The 23,857-nt window shown below is 49.2% G+C and overlaps 1 protein-coding gene across 4 annotated transcripts in view; it reads left to right on the forward strand.

Annotated features, from left to right (window-relative positions):
• Window positions 1–2,492: 2,492 nt before the first annotated feature.
• Window positions 2,493–23,857, forward strand: part of JCAD (junctional cadherin 5 associated) — a 41,712-nt gene continuing 20,347 nt past the window's right edge. The window contains exons 1-3 of one of the 4 annotated variants that reach the window (XM_030321233.1): window positions 2,536–2,559; window positions 12,351–12,467; window positions 14,815–15,153. In XM_030321233.1, the coding sequence (XP_030177093.1) occupies window positions 14,873–15,153 (281 nt within the window). In that variant the 5' untranslated portion in view covers window positions 2,536–2,559; window positions 12,351–12,467; window positions 14,815–14,872. Of the gene's footprint in view, window positions 2,560–12,056; window positions 12,110–12,350; window positions 12,468–14,814; window positions 15,154–15,183; window positions 15,236–23,857 lie in introns of those variants that run through there. The other 3 variants (XM_030321232.1, XM_030321234.1, XM_030321235.1) reach the window with 3 other exon arrangements.

Consider the following 23,857-nt stretch of genomic DNA (forward strand, 5'->3'; position numbering starts at 1 on the left):
GAAAAAATCTCCCACCTTTCTCCTCGCTCTCCAGCCCCTCCACCACCTTCTATCCTCATGTTTTCATTTGCTTGTTCATTTGAAATGGCCTTAGTCATGGTTGGGAAGCAATAGAACAGGGCTGGTGACACATCAGTGCTGGAGAAAGAGGGAAGCAAAACATCTTGAAATGAGGTTGTCATGATAAAGAGCCAGTGCTCAGAAACCACAAAAATCTTTGAAATTGCACCGTCATCTTCTTCAGAATCTACAGTATCTCAATCTCATCACCTTCCTCTAATGAAATCTGCCTTTACCAACCTTTCTGCTGAGACACAACTTCTTATTAAACTTTATTTAGGTATGTTTAGCCTAGTTGCTGGTATTGCTTCCGTGTTTTCTCTCCTGCAACTATATAGCATTTCAGTGACATTATAAAACTTCTGCGGGGGTGACCCAGAAACCCAACAATATAACATTGTTCTAATCAGTTTTCGGGCTGAGAAATGATCTCGCAGGAATATTGAGCTCCATATGTGTCTGCATAGTGCCGGGCACGTATAGGCATTCCACAAGAAGAAGAAGAAGTTATTTCATTGATTTGACAAATTGAGGACAAATGGGAATTGTATGTCACTGAAGCACTCTGTCCCTGAAAGATGTGTTTATGGCAAGAAGCAATGTCACCACTGTGTATGATTATGATTTTCCAGAAAAGCCTCTGCGATTCATCGTCTTTTTTTCTCATCTTAACTCCTCCAGCCTGGAGATGATACCCTTTGCCTCTGCCTAGACGCAACCCACCTGTCCTCCAGGGTGCCCTCCCAGAATGCCTCCCCTGCCGGCTCCAGCCCACAGAACTTTCCATGGTAGGGGCTGCCACTTTCTACATTTTCACTATGTGCCAGGACTATGCTGAGTGCTCAAAAGGCCTTACTTGCCTCCTTCAATTCTCATTTCCTAGGAGGTGAACACTGTCATTATCCCCATTTTGTTAGAGAGGAAATTGAAGTGGACAGAAGTAAAGTAACACATCTAGAAAGTGGCAGAAGTACCCCAAATCGGGATCCACACCTTCTTCCTTGAGCACCTGATCACGCTGCCCTGTCTGCACCGTCTGCCCGGTATGCTTGATGTGCGGTAGATAACGCACACACACACAGCATCAGATTTGATTGTTTCTCTTTTCCAGTGTGTTTAGCTCTTTTGCTCTCTTGGCCTATATACTCTTCCATAGTCAGCGTTAAGGGCAAGGGTCTTTGGCCTGATTCTGCAACTTCTGTGTGCCTCCCTGAGCCCCAGTTCCCGTAGTGAGGATCAAAAGAAAACAATCCTCGGACCGGGGTCGCCCATGGTGACAGTGCAAACAGCTTCATGTGTTAATGCTGTTCTGACACTAAATCCACGGTGTGGCTAAGAGGTTTCCTAAAAATTCTGCAGGGATTCCAGTCTGCTCTGCCATCCATGCTTGCCTCTTGGACTTGACTTAGCCAACACCCTCTCTCTCTCTCCAACTCATCAGCAAACTTGAACGCTTCATGTCTTTACTCTCCAAAGTACAAGGACTTTTGCCCCTGAGTGGACCTGGCAGTGGTCTAATCACTGCTGCCAGGGAAACGTGGAGCGGGCTACGAAGAATTGTTCATTCTGCTCTGAACTCTCCCTCTGACCTCCTCCTTACTCTTGCCTTTAGGCAAATCCTACTCCTAGCCTCAGTTTCCTCATCTATCACAAGAGAGGATAAACTAACTGGCCTCTAAGTCTCCAGCCTATAGCTAAGGCTCTTAGAGGTCTTTTTTTAAACGAGGAAATCCCAAGCACTAAGCTGTTGTCCCCGGCATTATTTACTGCTCCTCACACCTTCCATGATTGTGTTTTTCTGAAAGTGCGTGTGTATGGGTGTTTGTGTGTGTCTGTGTTGTATGTGTGTCTTTGTGTAAGTGTGAGTGTGTATATGTGTGTATATGTGTGTGGGTTTGCCTGTGACCGAATGAGGGTGTTTGTATGCATCTGTGTGTGACTGCATATGGGTGTGTTTATGTGCATCTTTGCGTAATTATATACGAGTGTGTATACGAATATTTTTGTTTTGTATGTATCTGTGTGTGTGTGTGTGTGTGTGGACATTCGCACAGGGTTGAAGCCGCTCAAACCTAAGTGACAGGGAAAGAGAGAGAAGGTCCAGTCACCTGTACCTCTGGGGAGACCCACCCACGCAGGGCCCACTCGAGGCGGGTGAGCTAGGCTCCCTACTCGGGTGCCGCCCTCCCGCGGAGAGAGCCAAAGCCTGGAGGCCGCCTAGCGGGCGGGGCGGGGATATGGGCGGGGCGAAGCAGGGCGGTGGGCGGGGGTGTGGGCGGGGCGAGACCGGGCGGCGGGCGGGGATGTGGGCGGGGCGAGGCCGGGCGGTGGGAGGAGATGTAGGCGGGGCGAGGCCGGGCGGTGGGTGGGGCGGGCGGCGGCGGCGGCTCCGGGCATGCTCCGCCGCGGCGGCTGCAAGCGGGGCGGGTCGCGCTGGTCCCCGGCCGGCCCGAGCGGCGGCGGCGGCGGCGGCGCGGGGCAGCATGAGGGAGCCGCTCGGTAAGTCCCGGTGTGTCTCGCCCCTCCTGACTCCCGCCGCCCATTTGGCCCGTTCCCACGGCGCTACGCGGGCCTCGCCCCCAGCCTCCCGCGCGCGCCCCCAACTTCTCCAGCCCGGACGTTGCTCCGGTGAGAGCCTCCCCCGGCGTTGGGGGGCGTCCGCACCCCCGCCCCGGGCGTCCCACACGGTGCCCGGCCCGGCCGCCGCGGGCCGCACGCCCGCAGCCTCGGGGTGAGGGAGCGTTCGCTTTTGCTGGGAGGGGGCGTCCGCGCCCCTCAGGTGCCCAGCCCGGGTGCGGGACTCGCGGGTCCCGCGCCGAGGGCCGCGGCTGGCGTTAGCGCTCGCTCGGCCCCTTTCGCGGGGAGGGCCCGGAACGGCGGGGGTCGCTGCCTCGGCTCTCGGCGTCCTCCCCGCCGGCCCGGCTCCGGCCAGCCCGCTCTTTCGCCTGCGCGCCCCGACTTCGCGGACAGCACCCCAGGAACTGACAGCCGCTGCTCAGAGTCTCCGAGGTCCTCGGTTCCCACGGTGGCCCCCTACCCGCCCCCCCACCGCCCCCCCCCCCCCCCCCCGGCAGTCCGGACCTGCCCGCGGGACGTTGGGAGCTCGTTGCCGCGCCCGGCGCTCCCTGCTCGGGTCTCCGCCCGGCCTTCCGCGCCCAACGCTTTGCCGGGTCAGGACCCGGGATTAGGGCGCTAATCGCCGCTGCTTCCCAGCAACTGCCCGGGGCTGCCGGGCCTCCCCGGCTGCTGGTGGTTAAGTTGGGGGTGGAGGGGGGGAGAGAAAAGGGTGGGAGAAAGGAAAGAGCCCCGCCTGAGAGTGCTGTAAATCTCGTTAATCAGCTCGTTTATGGGATCTGGAGCCTGCCTGCCTGCGCCGGGTCTTCGCACTTGGATCTCCTGAGTACCCCCACCCCACCCCCGTCGCCATCAGTTCACCCTAGAATGCCCGGGTTTGCCTAGATGCCCTGACCGCAGTGAGGTTCAGCACCGCTCTTGGTCCTTGTCACTGGAGGTAGCAGCCCAGCCCCCTTGGGTTCCTCTGGGGTTTTGAGAAAGGAGCTGTGATTTCACTACTGGAAAAAAGAAAAATGAGAACTCCTCGCCAGCGCGACCTGGTCATGCCCCATTCCTTGCTCATCCGTGCTCTCTAGGAGCAGAGGACTTTGGGGAATTAGCTTAGGCAGATCACCCTCCCTTTCCCCCTCCCAACACACACACCCTGCCACCCTCACGGCCATCCCCGGCATCTCCTCCCTCTACCCCCATGCTCACCTCTCCCTCCCTTAGTCTAGTTGCCTGGCCTGTCTTAGGGAGACGGATGGAGTAATGTGGACCACACAAATTTCAAGGGTGTGTGTGTGTGTGTGTGTGTGTGTGTGTGTGTGTGTGTTGCATCTTCAGGTCTTCCTTCTCTGGCTTTTGTCTTTTCAGATTTGCAAAGAACAGACATCTAGGGATTTGAGATGAGGGTTGGAAGATGGGGTGGGAGGGGTCAGGCTGCCCGAAATATTTAGACAAAAATGGCAGACTCAGTATTCAAAACTGAGTGGTCACAGGCTATGCAGGTAAAACTTCAGGAAAACAGTGCCTTGAGTCAGGCAGTTTTAGAAGTTAAGATGACTGGATTATGGCCCTTTGGCAAGGCAAGCGTGTATAGTGTTTTGGAACTCATGCAGATTCTATTTCAGGAGAATTGTGATGGTTTTCATGTGAAATTGGGAATTTGGTAAATTCATGTGGTTTTTCATAATGTTGTGTGGGTTTGAACTTGCTATTTACCTTGCTATTAGGTGTCTAATTCTTAGCCACCAACTAAACAGGCATCCTGCAGGTCCCTAACTATTACTCTGGGGAGGCAACTTGTAGCAAACAGTTTTCACTCCCACAAGAGTGGGTGAGCAAATATTTGTTGAACAGAGGCCTTAATCTGCTGGGCCTTCCTCCTGGCAAACTTCACCCTGTGCTCCAGAGAATGGAAGGTCAGGCCCTTGGCAGGCCCAAGAGATTTAAGGGGATTGGGTGGGCGGAGAAAGCCTGTGCCAGGAAAAAAAGAAAAAAAAAAACAAACCAAAATTTTTTTGTCTTTCTACCTCCTTGGGATATAACTTAAAGTGCCTGAGTGTTCACATGCTCTGGAGGACTTGACAAGCTAATCAGAGTTAGCTAATAACGCATCTGAGTCGTCACAGACTCCAGAGGCATATGGCTTCTTGTTCAATAGCTATAAAATGTAACTGGAGATTGGAGGTACACAAGGAGAGTAAATAAGGACCAGTTTTTCATTTAAAAAAAAAAACACCCAAATCTGAAAAGATCCTTGGACTATAATTTTTTTTAAATGCAGCTTAAAAATAAACTAGAAATGCTATCAGTAAAGACAGCCCAGAAGTCTGTGGTTCCGCCAAGTTCCCATTGTCCTTGTTGGAGAGTCCTGTAGTTTGGGAGGACAGTAAACACCAGTCGTGCTGTAGGAGTCCAGAATTTCTCCCTTAATGAGCTTGGCGGGATTTCACGCTAATTAATCTAGAGAGAGTTTAGAACACAGAGTGTTGCGTTGAAACAATTGTTCTGTTGTGGTTTTGATTTTGATAAGTGAAGACTATGCCTCTGAAATCCTTTAGGTCTATCGTTGATCCCATTACCGCTGTTTCTTTTTATTTATTTACTTACTTTTTTGGTAACAGATGTTGTTTTTCACCTTTTGGATGGGAAGGGTTCTCTCACTCATTAAAACCTTGCTGCTGTGTTTTGTTACAAGAGCTTACCAACTTAAGGAGTGCTGAGGGACACTTACTTGGTAAGGCCAGCAGCCTGGGGCGGGGCGGGGGGGGGGCAGATGGGTCTCCAGTACTTTGATATATCCTTTAACCACTAACATTCATGTAAAAAATACAGGAACTGCCCTGATACTGAAACGTCAGTTATCTTGATTTAAATTTGTGGTATCTTGTTTAGAATTTGGACTGTTACCTTTACTTTCTTTAAATATATTCTCCAAAAACTTTCTATAGATAATATAGTTGGGCACAGGCAGGCTAAACTAGTAAAGATTAATTATTAGACCATGAAATATCCTTGTAAGTTGCTGCTTGTTGGTGATCTCTCTGTAGCTTACCTGTAAGCTTGTTTCTTCTGTACGTAAATGAAAGAATGAAGAGACACCAAGATACATTTCCAAGAAGAAGAAGAAAAAAAAAAAGGAGAGTGAGAAAGCAACTGCATGTATACAAAGAATAGAAGAGATAGAAACCGAACTGTTGGTGGTTATCTCTTGGCACAGTGGGGTTACTGGGAACTCTTTTTTCTTCAACACTGAATTTTGCAGCGTTTACTTCTAGAATAACTTTACATGACTTTTGCAATTAGAAAATAATTTATGAGTTTTATGAAATGATTTAAACTTTAACATTATTATAAAACCTTGGCTCTTGTGTTCTCAAGATATTTTCAAAGAAAACTAGTGTGTTCTAAGTTTAATAGACTATTCCAGGAATCTTTACATGTGGAGTTTGACATGCATGTTGGTAGTGGGATTAAATTCTAGTCTATTGTAAGTTTTATGGTTATTTTCGCAAATAGCCAGAAATTCCAGAAGATTTAAAAAATCTTATCCAATTTCACTCCTTTTCTTAATGACTACTAATCTTTCAGAAATGTTAATGAGGTACTTAGGGTCTCATAAAAAGGGGGTGGGGTCACCAAAGCAATAATTGTGTGACCGAACATAGAGGTGAAAGAGAAGACGGGAGCTTGGTGTGTGTGTGTGTGTGTGTGTGTGTGTGTGTGTGTGTGTTCACTCAGGTCTTGGGGGAAAAGACAAAAAAGTTAGAAGAGATAATATTTATGAAAAAAATAAAGTGCATAACATTTGGTACTTTGTTTCCCTTTCTCTCTCTGTTTTGGAATCAGTGCCTTAACACCGACCCAACCCAGCAAGATTAGCATTCCAGAAGTCCTTTTGATCTGAGACCCAAGTTTTCCACCTCCTTTTTTTTTTTTTTTTGTCACCCTAAAGAAACTTAACTCAGGAATGGTTGCCATACTGAAATTATTACTTCACAGATTAAATATGCTTTTTATGTGGAGAAGATTTTAACAACTTGAGTGCCCCGACAAGAGCTGGTCATCACAGTATTGTGGTATGGTAACAACAGCGTGTGAGCACTTCACCGCGCCAGAGCTTACACTGAAACTGTTGAGTTCTTTCTTTCACTAAGATGGAAAAGAGAAATGGCAATCCTATTGTTCATAATAAAGTACATAGAAAGCAGTAAATATCCATGTGTCAGTTAGCAACGTGCTTCATCCTGCTGTTAGGTCTTAGCTATTTACCTCTTGTTTAAAGAAAGTACTTTGTTATATATTAATCATAACATTAGACTGAAAAGTTGTCAGTGGAAGAAGTATTTACAGTGAACTGCCAACAACTCGAGGGACTAATTACATCTTAAATATGGAATGTCAGTGAACACAACTGAGAAGTTTTAGGTTTTCTAGAAGAGTAACAATGTCTAATCAAGACCTTTAGAATGCTGTTTTGTAATCTTGTATTAGATTTTTATCAGCAGAACATGTAACTTTAGGCTTCCTGGAAACAGGTTAAGAAACTCTGTAGCAGATAAGACCCATGTGCCATATACTAGACCCTTAGAACCTTATGTAATGTATTGCTCATTTATTTTTTTCTTCAGTGTTTCTTTTCATTGAGCCTTCCAAATACGTAATATATTTTCACAGATACATTTTCCTAATCCTACCTAAGAAACTGTTCTTAATTGTTCTTCTTTCTATCTGTCCATCTATCCATCTATCTATCAATCAAGTAAACCCTACCCCTAACGTGGGGCTCGAACTCAACAAGCCCAGGATCAAGAGTCACATGCTCTACTGACTGAGCCAGCCAGGCACCCCTAAGTTGTTCTTTTTTTTTCTGATGGTGAGATCATATCAAGTTAAAGTACATGAAAGTGTCAGCATGTGGCCATTTTTTCCTTGAAAACGGCATTACTTCATATGGCTCTACCAAATGCATTTCATGACAGGTCACCGTAAAATACAGTAAAATATAAATAAGAACATTAAAAAAAAAAAAAGCAAACCAGAATAAAACACCACTGTTGACATTTTGATATGTTTCCTTTTGGTGATTTTTCTCCTCTGTGTGTGTGTGTGTGTGTGTGTGTGTGTGTGTGTGTGAAATTGCTATTGCACTGAATGTAGGGTTTGTATCCTGTTTTTCTGTTTAACGTGGTACCATGAGCATTTCCCTGTGCCATTGTATATCTGAAAACATAATTTTATACATGTGTGTACATATTCTAGTCTACTGTGTGGATGCATCAGGGTTTTGTTTTGTTTTTTTAACCATATCTCAAGTGGACATTTATTTGGCCTAATTTTTTTGTCATCATAATTGAAACTCGGGTAAGTCTCTTTATAGAAGACTTTGTGGGTATCTCTGATTATTTCATTAGGATGGATCCCAGGAAATGAGATTATTAGACTTTCAGGTTTTTGAAGATTTTATAACATATCACTTTTAAGAAAGGAAATACCCATTTACACACAGATACTTCCCCCCTCCCCATTCATACACCACCACAAATAGGAGAACCCTTACAGCTTACCATGGCCGTACCGACAAATACTGCCTTCTGGAAACTTCGATAATTTGACCAGTGAATAATGGCATTTGGGTTTAATTTACGTATCTTTGATTACTGGTGAGAGTGATCATTTGTTTTACATTAAAAAAAATTTTTTTTACATTTATTTATTTTTGATAGAGACAGAGCACAAGTGGGGGAGGGGCAGAGAGAGAGAGAAGGAGACACAGAATCCAAAGCAGGCTCCAGGCTCCGAGCTGTCAGCACAGAGCCCGACGCAGGGCTCGAACTCACAAGCCGTGAGATCATGACCTGAGCCGAAGTCGGACACTTAACCGACTGAGCCACCCAGGTGTCCCAATTTGTTTTACATTTTTAATTGGGTATTTGTCTTTTTCCTTTATTTTCAGTGCATGTTCTAGGCAAATTTTAAAAGGAAGAAGAGTTTTGGTTGATCTCATGAGCTTATTAATAGTTTTATTTCATTGTGGTGGGGAGCCTTACAACTGTAAATACGAGAACAAAAACTATTTTTATTTTTAAGGCTGTAGAGGGAGGAGGAACTGGTACCTGTTATGAAATAACATCCATTTGCCAACGTCTATCCTGGTGATGAGCCCCTAATCGACATACTACAACCTAGACCATTGCATCTGCAAGGGAGGGTGTTGGCTGGCCTTGTGTCTTTATGTTCTTTAGTGCAGCCCAGTGCCTAGCACATTCAGTGTAAAACAAGTGTCCTGACCAACCTACGTTGGAATAAGTGTGCAACACCTGCCCTCCGGGACCCCTGGGTGGAGAGTTGCTGGATGGTGTACTCCATGGCCTCAGCCCCCACCCTCTCCTCTTCCTCTTCTTCGTGTGTGACCATTTTGCTCAGCTCTCTTGGTTGGCCTCTATGGGTGCTAATGGGGCCAAGGTCAGAGGTTCTGTCTTCGTGTGACCTATTTAGCTTTGTTCCGTGTCATGGCCACAAGCTGTACCCTTTTTACTGTGGCCAGCTGACTTAGAAACACATGCTGCTCATCACAAGGGTGAATAGGCTAGAGAGACAGACAGATTTCTAGAACGAGAAGGACCCCGAAGAACCTTCAGAGAAGACTGAAGCCCAAAGATGTTCCCTTCTTTTGTGCAGTGTCTCAGGCTCAATTCAACACAACAGATACATATTGAACAACGTGGAGAAACAGAAATTCATCCCTACAATGAAGGGGTGGACAGCTCTCTGCTTAAATGCTAATGGCTAATATTGAATAGAACTTCGAAATCTACCACAAAATAAGATTACTTTAAGTGGTCTCATTCCGGTTTTTTGGACAGGACAAATAATCTGATGAAAATCCACTCAAAAATGATTTGGAGAAAAAAATTTATGGGACTGGGTTGGCTAAATTAAAATCAAATTACCTGTCATCTTCTCCAACTGATAAGTTATTTCTGATTTCCGCATTTCTCTTAAATGACCATTATCTTAGTCACCAAGTAAGACATTGCACTTGTTTTCTTGAAAATTACTTGTATTACTCCTTTTCCCCCATCTCCTCTGCTACCAGCCTTGCATGTTACAAGAGAAGAGACATAACTGCTCGTCTGCACGTCTGTCTGTGTTCTAACCACTTTAGTTGTCCACTTTCCCACCATACTGATTGTCAGGCACACTTTCCCCTGCTCGCCCAGACGCTTTTGTGGTTTCCCCTTGCCCAGATGAAGCCCAAATTCTATCAGTGTTGTAGATAAGAGTGACTATTTCTAGATCGATAGTTTTTGTTTTAGAATTTAGGTGGCTTTTTTTTCCTTGGAGGTTACTCACTCCTCTCCCATTTACCATAGCTGTAGTTTGTCTGCTTCTCCAATTCACACAACACGTTTCACGATAGCTCTGTAGGAGCCTGAATCCAAAAATGACCAAAGAGGGCTCCTGAAGGTCACAGAGCAATGACGTGATCTATGTGTGAATGAGTCCTATTCCTGGGCATTGAAAATTAATACAAACACTGCCATAGAAACCTTACAGTCAAGTGAGGCATCAGGCCTTGTGGCTGTGTGTGACTATGTACATATGTGTGTGTGCCCTGGTGTGTATCGGGAAAGAATCCTGTAGAAGAGCCATCTTAACCCAAGAGAAGAAAGGAGATTTTTTTTTTCCTTTTAAGTATAGTTTTGCACTTAAAAACTTGTTTTTAATGTTTATTTATTTTTGACAGAGCGTGAGTGGGGGAGGGGCAGACAGAGGGAGACAGAGAATCTGAAACAGGCTCCAGGCTCCGAGCTGTCAGCCCAGAGCCCAACGCGGGGCTTGAACTCACAGACCGTGAGGTCATGGCCTGAGCCGAAGTCGGATGCTCAACCGACTGAGCCGCCCAGGCGCCCCTAGTTTTGCACTTTAATGTCACCATGCCTTTCATTTTTCCTTGTTTATATTTATACAGTATTTGGTAAATTAGGAAACTTCTATTGTCATCAAGGAAGGAAATTTAGATGGGTAAGCCTAAAATAGTAGTGAGGGCTTTGAAGCTAGACAGACCTGTGTTTGAACCTCCGATCTGCGCTTACAGGCTCAGGCCCTCAGCCTCAGTGTTCTTGTCTGCAAAATGGAGACATCTGTAGCTACCTTAGGAAGTTTGCTGGGAGCATAAAATGAAATAAAGTGTGCTTTCTCTCTGAACATGTTTGTTCTTATGTTAAATGTTTCATCTGTGTGAATGCTATTTAGATATTCACAGAATGAAAAAAATAAATATTTAAAGTGAGCTCATTTGTCTCTTGTGTCCTGGCCCAGCTGGTGCCAAAAGTCCCCTCCTTCCCTGAGATCTGTCCAGGCACCTGCACTGTCCTGATCCCTCTTCCTAGATGAACAAGGTAATGAACCAAAGTAGGGAAGGAAAACATTTCTTAAATGAACTGGCTGGACAGTCACACTTACAGGGTGATCTTACAGTGCAGATCTACCTTGAGGTGGATTTCAGTCTTCCTTCCAGAAGCTTCCTTGACCCCTTGAGACTGGGTTAGGGTCCCTTCTGCCTATTTTCCTGCTGTCTGTACAGCAGGATAGTAAGATTCTCAAGGGCAAAGTATGTGTCTTATTCATTATACTTTGAGTGTCTGGTGGTTTCTAAGCACTCAGGAATTGTGCTTCAATGTTTTGGGCTCTCCAAAGTACCACTTACTCTTCTAAGTGACTTGGATGGAGATCGAAATATCCATTCCCAAAAGATGAGATATGTGGGTGATATAAAGCAGGTTTGACCTTGGAAATCAAAAGTCAGATCCCAAGGGACACAAGAGGAATTAGGAAATGGTCTAAACTTCATGGCGAAAATTAACTAATATGAAGTCTTTCCATAAGGCAAGTAGTAACCCTTCAGAGACAAACTAGAACCACGGTAGCATGATAAATCCACAATCTTGGATTTACGTGGTGATTTATACTTTTATATATCTTTATTTGGTCCTCAAACAGTCTAGTGGCACGGGCAGATGGGAGCATTGCCATTTCGCAGATCAGGAAACTGAGGTTTGGTATAGTTAGTGACTTATTCCAGGGGTCATAGCTGGGGCTGGGTGCCAGCGGCATTAGCGCTAGGATTAAAAGGATCACCCCTGATACTTTGTTACTTGAGCCATACCCATACCTTTCGAAGTTGTTAAATCCAATGCTATAATAATTTACATTTATGGCAAATTTTGCTGTGTATTTGTAGTTACAGCCACCCTGTGAGTCGGTGGGTGGGTGATCAAGTTAAATACTGTTGATTTAGAATGCTGGGATCTCAGGATCAGAAAGAGACTTTAAAAGGGACAGCTTTTTTCCAGTTCATTGGATGCCTGTCTCCTCAGCAAGCCAGCTCCTCTAACGGTGGCCGCTGTGACTGACGTGTGATGGGGCGCTTGCTACCTCTTGAGGCAGCCCATTCCGTCTGAAGTAGATGAGGATGCTAAAGACAGTAAGCAGAAGGTGACAGGGATTGGAAAACCCATGTAACTGTTCCCAGATCTGTCTCAGGTGGTGTTTAGCATGGGTGGAAATGAGGTGGAGGCCCAGGGGAAGAGTTGGGATGAGAAGGTGAAGAGTGTCAGCCCAAGGAGAGAAGTCCTCGGGGATCGGGTGGTGGCTGGGACCGCCCATTTGGGTTGTGGGGCTTGCGGGTCATGCCCGTTGCTCTTTGTTCTCCTGCACGGCTCTAGGCCCGGTGTCCTGAAGCTGGCGTGCGTTGTAATCCCGCTCCGCAGAGGCACCTGGCCTCCGTGAGGCAACACAAGTCCGGAGTTTCCAATAACCAGTATGCTTTTGACCTCACACCTGTAAGTTCGAGTTATGGCTCTTACCTTTTGAATCTTTTTGGAAAGAGGTTTATGGGTCGGCCTGGGTCGTCATGCCACTTGAGGGTTTGTTAAACACAATGTCCACGCGGACGTGACCATACCAGACCAACCAGACCATCTCCTTCCCCATTAGGAAGAGGGGCCGCGTGCGTGTTTGGTGAGGGCCCTCTCTCCTTGCACACTGGCAGGGGGCTGTGCCATGGGCGCTGCCTGCCCCCCCCCCCCCCCCCCCCCCCGTGTCCTGCATGGTACACTTGGCTTTTAAAGAGCCTGACACGGTAAGAGAAACTGAGTGTAATCAGACCTACATTCCAGGGCTTACTGTGGTGCCGACTGTATGTGCGACATGAAACCAGTCAGTGGGGGGGACCCTCCCCGATCTATGGGGGCCCTCCCTAATCTAAATGCTACAATGAGATACTTGCACCCCAGATCTATTTTATATACCAATTCCCTCTCTCATACACGCACATGCAGTTTATCTAGTGAACTCCTAATCATTCGTCAAAACCCAGCTCAAATGTCCCTTTCTCCTTTTTTGTGCATTCATTCCACAGTTATTTATTGAGAGCAGGCTATGTGCTAGATGCCGGGGGTATAGCACCGCACAGAACAGGGAGCCGCCTTCGTGGCCTTGCCTCTGTGTTCCCGTAGCCCCCCCTGTGTTTGTAATGGGATCACTTTCCCCTGTGGACCGTAGTCCAGTGACTTGCAGTGGAATCCAAGAACACATGCTCGCCTCTCTGGTCCTTCCGTTCCTGTGAACAGCCCAAGTGGTACAACCCCTGCGAGCCGTGCAGCAGGAGCGTCAGGAATGGCTTCTGCTACAGTAACCGCCAGGGCCTGTCAGCCTTCCATAAGACGTGGGGGCCTCGTGGGAAGTGATTGACTTCCCGAGTTCGATGCTCTCTGCGCTGATGGCCGGGACTTTTCTGCCACCGTAACGGAGCATGTGGTGAAGAGCGAGGATGCGCCCGGTCAGCAAAATTGTGGGACGGGCCCCCGTAAGAATTCCCCCGACAGGAAGCACATGTGTCTCCCTTTCACCTGCACACAGGCCGGCAGGCATTTCCTGGCCATTGTTCGCGGGGGCTGCCACGGCGCCATTTCCGTCCACCAGAGAAGTGGGGCCGGCTCTGGCCTAGCTCTTGCAGGCCTGGCCCGCGGCCCAACCTCCGGGGCCGCAGGGCTGCTCCCCACTAGCCGGAAGCCACGGGAAAGAAGATTCCCCTGGGTAAAAACAAACACGGCCCCGCCTGTTTTACACCTGTGCTCACAGGTAGGTTCCTTCTGTTCCCCTGTGGTCCTGCTGCCCTGGGCCGGTTGACTTGGGGAAGTTGCCCAAGTAGAATTCATCTACCACGGTGGGATTGGGCAGTGGCTCCAAGATGGAAGAGCTGCCCCAGGATTTGTTGGCGAGAAATCTGAGTCTTAAAATTTTCACGTCACAGGGGCGCCTGGGTGGCTCAGTCGGTGAAGTGCCCGACTTGGGCTCAGGTCGTGATCTCGCCGTCCGTGAGTTCGAGCCCCGCGTCGGGCTCAGAGCCTGGAGCCTGCTTCGGATTCTGTGTCTCCCTCTTTCTCTCTGCCCCTTCCCCACTCATGCTCTCTCTCTCTCTCTCTCTCTCAAAAAAAAAGACAAACATAAAAAAAAATTAAAAACAATTTCACATTGGAAGGGAGAAGTTGGGGATTGTGGAGCGTGCTGGGTGTGCGGGCTTGGCCAGCCGGGCCCGTGGTCTCTCACGATGTGCCCAGAGACCTGGGCTCTGCTCGCAGCAGCCCGGTGTGGCCGCCCCCCAGAGCCCCCAGAGCGCCAGGGTGGATCACAGCTCCGTGCTGATGAGAGATCCGGCTCTGCCCTTTGAGAGCAAAAGGTATGGCTGCAAGATGACAAGTATAATAAGGTAAAGCCGGACACTGGCAGTTTCTCATTTTAGAAACTCAACGTGGTAATTGCAGCTTCCGCATCTGTATTTATTTTGCCTTCGCTGCTCGTGCCCGTTGTTTTTGGATGCCCGGGGCAAGGGAATGGTGGACACTGTTAGTCATTTCATTGCTTCAACGCTAGTCCAGACTCTTCTGCAAGAGGCAGCCGGCACAGGGTGGGGTCCCCAGGTTTCCCTCCTCATCCTGCAGAGCCTGTGCCACGTGCACCATCCCCAGTGAGTTAGACGGGACAGAATTTTAGGGGGAGCGATCCCCATTCCTTCATTCGTTCCCAACTGGGGACGAGTTTGGTGGGAGCGAGGGGAGGAGGACGTGTCAGCCGCAGCTCCGGGGAGAGTCGGGCACCCCTCACGAACCCTCTCTGTTGTCCCTTCAGGGTGGGTCCTGCCAACGCGACGGTCCTGGCGGCCGAGCTCCCATGAAGCCAGCGCATTATGTACAGCGTAGAGGACCTCCTGATTTCTCATGGATACAAGCTGTCAAGAGGCATCCCGGCGCCACACGACGGTGACCGCGAGGGCCGCCGGCACGCCAGGCCCCGCGCGCGAGCTGGCCAGGGCCTGCTGAATGGGTGCGAGGATGGCCCCGCGGGTCCCCCCCCCAGTAAGCCGTCCCCGGGGAAGGGCCACGTGAGCGCCTCGGAAGACAGCCACCACCTACGGAGAGCCCTCGGGGAGCCCCAGAGCGCTTCTGCTTCTAGAGCTCGTGAGGCGGGGTAAGCTCCCACAAGAGCCCGCCGTTTTCTTTTGTCTCGGGGACTTGGCGGCAGGTGTGCAAGACCGATCCTTCAGAGAGAGGTGGGGAAGGGTGAGAGGGGCGCGTCGTTCCATGGGTTGGGGGGGGGGGTGCAGGGTTCGCTGCACTGAGCACAGGGCCTGGCCACGGGAGGCCTTCGATGAACAGTGGTCAGCAGGTGAATTCTGTCATGGGAAACCCACGGCATTTTAATACCCACCCTGTTTTCCCTTAGAATCTCCTCACGTTGCCTTCGCTAGGAATCGTTTAAAAACCCTGGAGAAGCTAGTTTCTGTCAGGCACACATTCCTAGTGCACCAGGCTTCCTTAGTAATTAGTATGTTTCAATATTGCGTACATTACAGAGTTGGAATAGGTGTATGTCCCCCTCCGTGTATGAAGAAGAAAACCTTTCTTCTTGTACATTTGTGTAATTTCGTTGGCTTCCAACCCATCTTTCCCTTGCACACACTGGCCCTAATGTGGGTATCCCATCTGAATACAGCTGCAATCTGTGGGTGTTTTCCTACAACAAAGAAGAGGGCGGGTTGGCTGGGGGGCCAGCGGGGGGGTAAAAAAGAGGGAATTTGGGCAGCTTGCCACAGAGCCGCATGAGAGGGGAGCCCTGTAGCCCTCATGCTCCTAGAGGAGTTTCCACCTCATGCACCTAGGGTTTCCACCTAGAGGAGACCCTTGTCATCACTTCATAAAAGTGCGTTTGTCTCCAGGGCTGCGTTAGGACCAGGCTCAGACTGGAGGAGGAGGGTTCTGCCTCTGTAGAGCAGGTTATGTAATTGTGCGTAACCGGCAAGAAAGGGACCAAAGCAACCAGTGGAAGCAGAGGCCTATCTTCAAGGGAAACAAACAAACAAAAAGCCAAGCAAACTTAAAAGGGGAGTGAGTTCGGTCTAAAGGGAAAGAAGCAGGCTTCCATGGTGAAAACTCACCTTTTCCCAGAAAGGATTTTCCATGTGGGTTGACGGCTTTCAGGTGAAGAAGGGAGAGGGTTCATTCTTAAAATTTAGAGCGTTCAGCCCCGTCGTTATCGAGTAAAAGCCAAGGTGATTGCCTTCCACGTGCGCGGTGCAGCGAAAGCAGGCTTATGTTGCCACGTCAGAACCATTTCTCTGGCTAGGGGCAAGGGTTAGTGGCCAGGTTCAGGACGACACCCACAATGGAAAGGGACGTAAAACAGCTTTTATTTAACCTTGCCCTTCAGACTCACACTTGTGTCCACTACTGTCTTGGGCCTAAGTCTCTTTTTGGCCACGTTCCCTGAAAAACACGCCCGCCCTGGATTTTGGAAGAGGCTGCTTTCGGATGAGTTGGCTGAGAATTAGAGAATTAGTGTAATTACCACTACACAAACTTGTGCTGGACTTTGTCCTGCCCTCTGTTGCTTCTAGCTCTGTGCTGAGTATATCTGTACCTTCCACCTTGGATTTCGGGGCCCTGAGGCTGTACCTTGTCTCCCCTTCTTGTGTGTTTCCTACGGAGTTTGTTATGGTTGCTGGATACACAGTGTGTTTAATATGTGCTCGTGGATTCAGTTCTTTCTTCCACTGTTGAGGGGCAGAAGTCCTCAACTTGTAACGAGGTAAAGACTGGGGCAGTGGAATCCCTACAAATGGCCCTTGGAGGCTGTGTGGGGGCTCCCTCAATCTCAGAGGGCTGGATCAGAGATCAGAGTTGGGTCCCACAGTGGGAGGCAGTAAAATCCCCTCTAGAATGCTGTGTGGGCCATGTGGCCCCCACGCTCGTCTACAACTTGCTCAGGACTTTCTAGCCCCTTTGTGCTAACAGGTTTTTGGGGACCCCAGGCACTCACAGCCCAGCCCCTAGGTAGGTAGGCATAATCGGATCTGTAGGCAGTCTTTCTTTCTGTCATGAAAAGTGCTCAGTTCAGTGGCTTCGTGTAGCACTGGGATGTCTTCATACAGACGACCGTGTTCTCGGCAGATCTGGCCATGTCCCCCCAGTTCTGAGGGGGGCTGATTACCTTCTGAGATGTATCTTAGCTGTCAGACTGAAGGTTGCCTTGTAGGGTAAAAACAGAATATGCATACGTGTTCGCAGAAATCCATGCCAGTGCCCAAAGCCTCCGAGACCAGCTGCAAGCCTTCCTGGGTTGAAGTGAAAAGATGTTTTCTTTCTTTAGTAGCTTATAGAGACCTGAAAACAGGAGGCAAACAGAAAAGCAAACAGAAAGGTAGGCAGGAGAATGCGTTTTCAGGAGAAAAAAAAAAGTGCCTTGAGAGGAAATAAAGAGGTGCTAATCGTTAAAGCCTGAAAACTGAAGAAAAAGCAAACCCAACAATACTTTGGCTCCTGTGAACTCTGAATCTGGATGAGCAAATGGTGCTTTGCCAAATCCTAGCCTCCAGGCTGCCGACCAGGGCAGCCGTGGTCCTGCTGCGTGCCCGTCCCACACGGCGACTCTTCTGGGCTGGGCTCCAGGTCTGGAGGGGCAGGGGGGCCCGGGAAGGGCAGGTGGGGCCCCCAACTCCACGCCATCAGGGTGGCTGGGAAGCATCACGAGGGTACCCTCTTGCACTCTCTTAGGAGGGTTGAGGTTTGCCTTAGAGAGTATCCCCCCCACCCCAGGCCAGTCCTCAGGGCCTCGTGGGCTTCCCAGAGAAGGCGGTGGTCAAAGTGGTTTCCAAGGCCACGGGGGCCAAAAGAAGCCTGGTTTGTTTTATTCTGTTAGGAGAGCACGTTAGCAGAGTCATATTTTATAGCCAAAGGACATGAAGCCCAGAGGTCCTCGGTGACTCTGTAAGGGCCACTCGGAAGGAAGCCTGGCTTGGGCCCCAGGCTCCGGGCTGCCAGGCAGGCCAGCGTCTGCTGCTCCGTAGCGGTGTCGGGCCCGGATCAGCTCTCCCCAGGTGGGGCCTGTCCCTGCTTGAGAGGGGCCTGCATTTCTCCAAGCTCCTTTCACAGCTGCCTTGTGGCGGACTGGCCTCTCTCACTTCCTTGTCCTCCGCCCTCTCTATGGGCACGAGGGGATGTGCGGGGATGTGCGGTGGCTCCTAGGGCACAGCTGTGTCCCTTTCCTGTCTGGGGAGCTGCCTAAGGAATGCATCCTGTCGTATCTAATCTAATCTAATCTAATCTAATCTAATCTAATCTCCTAGATCAGATACGTGTGCACAACGTGGCTTCTCTCTGTGATATTGTCTGTCATCTGGGGTGTGGCTTAAACATCAAGACTGCCTTGGGAGCATGATCGCGCTTCTTCCTTTCCCTCGCGAATTAACATCATCTTACAACAGAGTTTCTTATGTAAGGGCTGGTTATAGCCAGTAACATGAAGAAAAAAGAAAAAAAGAAAAACCACAAATATGGAGCCTTGACTAGATTTCCAAACATGCAGGATGCATGTTTCCCAACTTGGCCGAAGAGGCTGTGCTTGGAGCTTGCACTGTTACCGCAACAAGTGACACGGAGATCCCGACACGGGCAGAGCATGACAGTTGTGTCATGTGGGGAGCTGAAGGAGCCGCTGGCTTGCTGAGAAGCTCTTGTACTCAGGTGGTGCAGACGGGCCCAAGAGTCACTTCCTGCTGGTACACACGTATCCGAATTAGTGAGGAGAGAGCTCCCTTCCAAAGCTACGTGCAGGGTGTTGCACTGGGTCCTTGACCCCCTTCGCCTGCAGCGTCACCCCCCATCTCCGTATGGCCCTGCAGGCCTCCTTCTCCATGCCTGACCTGCCTGCCCTGTGCCTTCTCGTGCTTTCAGGGTGCCAAGCGCGCGGGGCCACCGTGTGTTCCCCAGCACTAAGCCCTGCCTAGAAGCACCCGGGGCCCTCCTCCCACTCCCCTTGGAAGCCCCACCCATCAGTTTGGTGGCTTCTTCAGCTCTCCCAGTCGGAATGACTGGCTCCCCGGTGCTCCTCCAGGGTTGCCACCAGCTTCCTGAAAGCTGACCTCATTTCTGATTCACCTCTGGTTTTGCTAAAGCCTATTAAGGAATTTTGCACTTATTAAAACACTCAGAAAAACTTCTTTGGATAAATTGGATGAAACCTAGTGCTTTCCACGCCAAGGCAGTTGTGGAAGTGCTGAGCATTTCGGAACATTGGGATAAAGCGGGATGGGAAACGGAGGAGGTTTTTCCAGCGGGAGGACCTGTGTGAGGCTGGGGGTGGGGAGGAAGGTTCCACTGTGACAGGGAGGGGCACTGGCTTTCCGCGCCGGGCAGCTGAGGTAGCAGTTTTGACGGCTTTGTCCACATGCCAACTCCTGGGGGATGAACAGGGAGGGAGGGAGAAGGAAACGCGAGTCACAGACTCGGCCAAACTCCCACTAGGCCGAACGGCCTCGGTGGTAAAATTCCCCTCCTTTGTAGATTCTGTGGGTGCAAGAATCTACAATCTAGCCCACTTGAGTGAGACGGGGCAAGTTTTCGTGAGGCCGTACTGGGGCGGCTCGGGGCCCACTGCAGGGAGGAAATGGAGCCTGGCTGGGCCTCGCCGAGGTGGGATCGAGAAAACTAGGAGCCAAGGCTGGTAGTCAGGTGACTTCTCTCAGGGTTGTGAGTTGTTCCCCTGGGGGGCGCTTTCACGCTGGGTCCCACCTTGTCTCCTGTCTCTGCATCTCCCCGCGCTTCTGCTCCCTCCTTTGCAGACCGGACTCTTCCCTTCACTGACGGTCCCTGCTTTCCGGTAACTGGCTCACAGTGACTTTTGTTCCGCTCTTGCCTCTATGTGACGGTTTAGCTCCAGACGGCCCTGGTGACTGCCACCCATGTCTCTTACGTTTTTGAGACAAGGAATCAGTATTTGGCCTTGGTTGGCACATCTCAGCCCTGTCCCATCCATGGGGACAGGGAGCAGGGGCTGATTAGGGGAAGGCAGGGTGGACGGGGAGGAGGGGGTAACCAGATGTGGATGTCTGACCTTTACCTGCCCTCGATGAAGGGGCTACGGATGAGGGAGGTGAGTGCTGACCGTGTACCCCAAACCTGTTCTCTCTTCACAGGCCATTCATTTAGTAACTCTAGAGATTTGGCATTTCCCCCTTAAGTCGGGTACTCCAGAGACCTTCCCCTAATGCTAAACCACTCCTGAGTGGTCTCAGTTGGCAGATTGTGACGGTGGAGATGCCGCAGGCTTTGCACGGACGTCACTCCCGTGGTACAGGAAGAACCTCACAGGCAGCGTCAGGTGTCCCTGCAGAACTGATAGGTTCATAGCTGGAAAACCAGGAATGTCCTAAAACTGCACAGACAGTCAGCATTCCACTTATCAAATGACTTGGTGCCAGATTTTTCTTGTATCCTAATTTTTGCCATCTAACCAATGACAGATACTTCTCGAGCGCGTCCTACGTGGCATCTCTGTCCTCCCTCTGGCAATATGGAAAGGATGCTTCTGAAAGCTTACGTTTACATCCGTGTTCAGAGACCATAAAGAGAAGTATTCTCTAGTTCGTCAGTTTGCACGCACTTTAGCTATTTGTGCACCTACTGTGTTCCAAGCCTCGCTTGCCAACACACGCACACGCGTGCGCACACCCGGGCACAGACACGCGCACGCACGCCCGCACCTGCGAAGATTAAGGAGAGAATAGAGGAAGTGGGCACGGGAGAAAGGCTAGCCGTTATCTATACGTGGAGGAAACTGCGTGCTTAAAATGTAAGTAGCCATAATTGAATAATACTTAGCTACCTTTAAAATATGTAAAAAACTGTTATCAGGCATTCACGGTTTCCTTACTGTGTTTCCTCTGAGAGACTATAATCAGAGGAAGCTGTAAAATAACTTAACGTAGCAGAAGTTTGGATCTGAAAGTCATACCATAATAGGTTCTTCTCTGCTCAGCCCCAGGAATTCTGATAAAGATGTTTGTCAGTTAACCCTGAGAATAACTTGTAATTCTCTCTTGTCATCAGCAGCAGTCATAACCGTGTAGAGACATAGCAATCTAGAAGAGCCTCTGATGTGGCGGTCGGGGGCCTCATCTCGGGAGGTTTATATTTGATTAGCAAACGTCCGTTCTAGATGGTGCTCCTGGGTATGGCAAACAGTCACTTTTCAGAGGCTTTCTAAGCTGCTGTCCAATCATATCCTGCTTATAATGGTTTCCCAAGAAGGAATGCTTCAAGTTTAACGTCTGTTTCTATATCTCTCTTTGTCTTTATGAAATTACATTTCCACAAACGTTATTTGTCTTTTAGCTGCTTGCTTCGCATCCTAATTATTAGGTGTTGTTGTTTTGACCTCTTCACAGAGAAAAGTGCCAGCCGTTTGAGCTGGTGAGCTCATGAACACACGTGAAGAGGCAGACCCCTGGTTTTTCCCATGGTCTTTTCAAGAACAAACCCTTCTTCTGGGGTGCTTTGTTCTTGTTGTTAGGCAGTGCAACCTTTCGGAAGTGCCTGGAGCCGGCCCCCTCTCCTGCAGACACTCTCAGGGTGCTTTCCCGTCTGCAGTTCTTCCCAATGAAAAGCAGGAGAGGAGACTTGTGGAAGAACAGAGACGAGGATGAGGAGGTGCCTCTAGAAGAAATGGGAAGACTCCAGAAGCACAGTCTAGAACTTCATCTGTCTTGGTAGCTGGGCCTCCATCGAGAGAATTGTGAGTTGCGTTTCTTCGTCAGGTGGAGAACCGGGTTCGTAAGGAAGCCAGGACATTTCCAAGTGAGAGGCACTGGATGGTGAGGTTGTGAAACCTGGGTCCAAGAAAGCACTGAAGTTGGGTCTTCAGTTCTGGTTCACTTTGTTTCAGAGATGATGATGCCTCTGAGTTCTTGACGAAGAACAAAGAGCCTTAGACCAGAGTCTAGCTGAGGTACTGACAAGTACTTGATGTACATGACTGTGGGATCAGTGTCCTTATCTGTCTGCACAGAGAGCCGACTGCTTCCTCCTAGCTCCTTCTGGCTCCGGTTTACCTTCCTTGGTGGCTGCCTCCCTCACTCTTCACTGTCGTAAGCTTCGCTTCTGAGGCACAGAGTGAGTGCTCCATAGACCGCCACGTGAGCGTGGGGGTGCCGACAGACTCGTGAAAGGGAAGTGAGGAACTCGGAGTGGTTTGTTTCATTTCATTGTCGATGGCGGCAGTGTGTGGATTGCGCCAGTGAAGACATTTTACCTTGGTGAAAGAATATCCCTGTTAAAGAGAAAATAGGAAAATACTGAGACAGTCTGCTTCACCTATTGGAGTTATGTGCAAAAAAAGGGATCAGAGCTTGCTCTTCCTGCTTTGTTGTAATAAACTAAATATTGGTTTTGTTCGACATCATCATTGTGGAAACGGGTGTAGCTTCTTCCTTAGAGACCAGCCATCACCGGAGGGGCAGAGTCTTGTTATGACAGTCAGCTATATCATTATTTCCTGTTATTGTGAAGGCCCATTGATTACAACTTCAAAAAAGACAATACGGGCCGAAAATAATCATCACATAAGACAAACACTCAGTTCTTTCTCTCTTTCCTTTGTGCCCCTTACCTCCTTCCTTGATGTGAGGAAAAGAATTTCAAAATTATCTACTCTGCTGAGAATTTATTTTAATTGGGTTAATAATAGTAGTGATTGTTTAAAAAAAAAAAACCAAGGTCTTATTGTGTGTCAGGCACTCTGCTAAACAGTTTAAATGCATTATCTCATTAAGCCCTCCCAACAAACCCAAAAAGGAAGGAACTACTCCCGTCCCTTGAGTATAAATGAAGAATGAGAGGCAAAAGCCAAGCGAAGTATCTTGCCGAAGGCTCTGATTGGAAAGCCCGCGCCCGGGCCGGGGGCTCACGCTCCCTGGCGGCTTGCCTCACTCTCCCCATTGGCGTACTGAGAAGTCCAAAGCCACCGACGCTCCCGTCAGCCCTGTCGACTCCGAGTAGCCCTCCCTGGGGGGCAGGCACAGGTACACTGGGCTCCCTCCGGCCTGACTGCAGGCCCCATCTCTTTCCCCTCTGCTCTGCCTAAGCCCTGTCTTCCGGAAGCTCAGACATTCATCAGAAGGTGATTAGGAACCAGCAGTAAATGCAGCCTACCATTCTTGCTGAGACTGAATTTTTGCTAAATAGTGATATGCATCCATAGTGTTTCCAGAACAGCCTCGTCTTTCCTGACTGATCTTTACGGTAACCTTCGTAGGTTAGGCTTAATCTTCTCCTGACTCCTATTTCCCCTTTCCAAAATTACCTTTTTATTACCCTGTGTCAGAGGGTTACTTACCCAGTATAGTGTATCGAATATACCAAGGCACACTGAAAAATAAAATTGCAGGCTTCCGGGCCCAGAGAGCATTAAGAGCAAATTCTGTAGCAGCAGATGGCTGACCCTCTCACGGAAACATGGCAAACATCTCACACGGGGCTGGTGAATATGAGTCACTCTGAAGAGATGCCCCAACGCCTCTGCCAATCTCCAAAGAGAAGAGCTTCTCCCTTGAGGAGTATGAGGCTCCTTAAATGACCCGTTCCACCTTTATGCTCAGACTGTGCATCTGGACTAGGGCATGGCTTTTGAAGGAACAGAATTGGCACAGCTGTCCCCTGGTCCAGGACATGCCCACTGGTGTGGGAAGGCGGTCGGCCATACTGGCATCTGCTAGGCCAGCGGGCGGGCTTGCTAACTGGAAGAAATCACTGGACCAGGAGACCACTTGGGTGGAACCTCCCACCCTCCATGCAGGCCTCCGAGGGAAGCCCAGTTGGCTAGACTTTGGGGCTGCTCACAG

The sequence above is a fragment of the Lynx canadensis genome, chromosome B4, assembly GCF_007474595.2.
Source record: "Lynx canadensis isolate LIC74 chromosome B4, mLynCan4.pri.v2, whole genome shotgun sequence".
In the NCBI taxonomy this organism is placed as follows: domain Eukaryota; kingdom Metazoa; phylum Chordata; class Mammalia; order Carnivora; family Felidae; genus Lynx; species Lynx canadensis.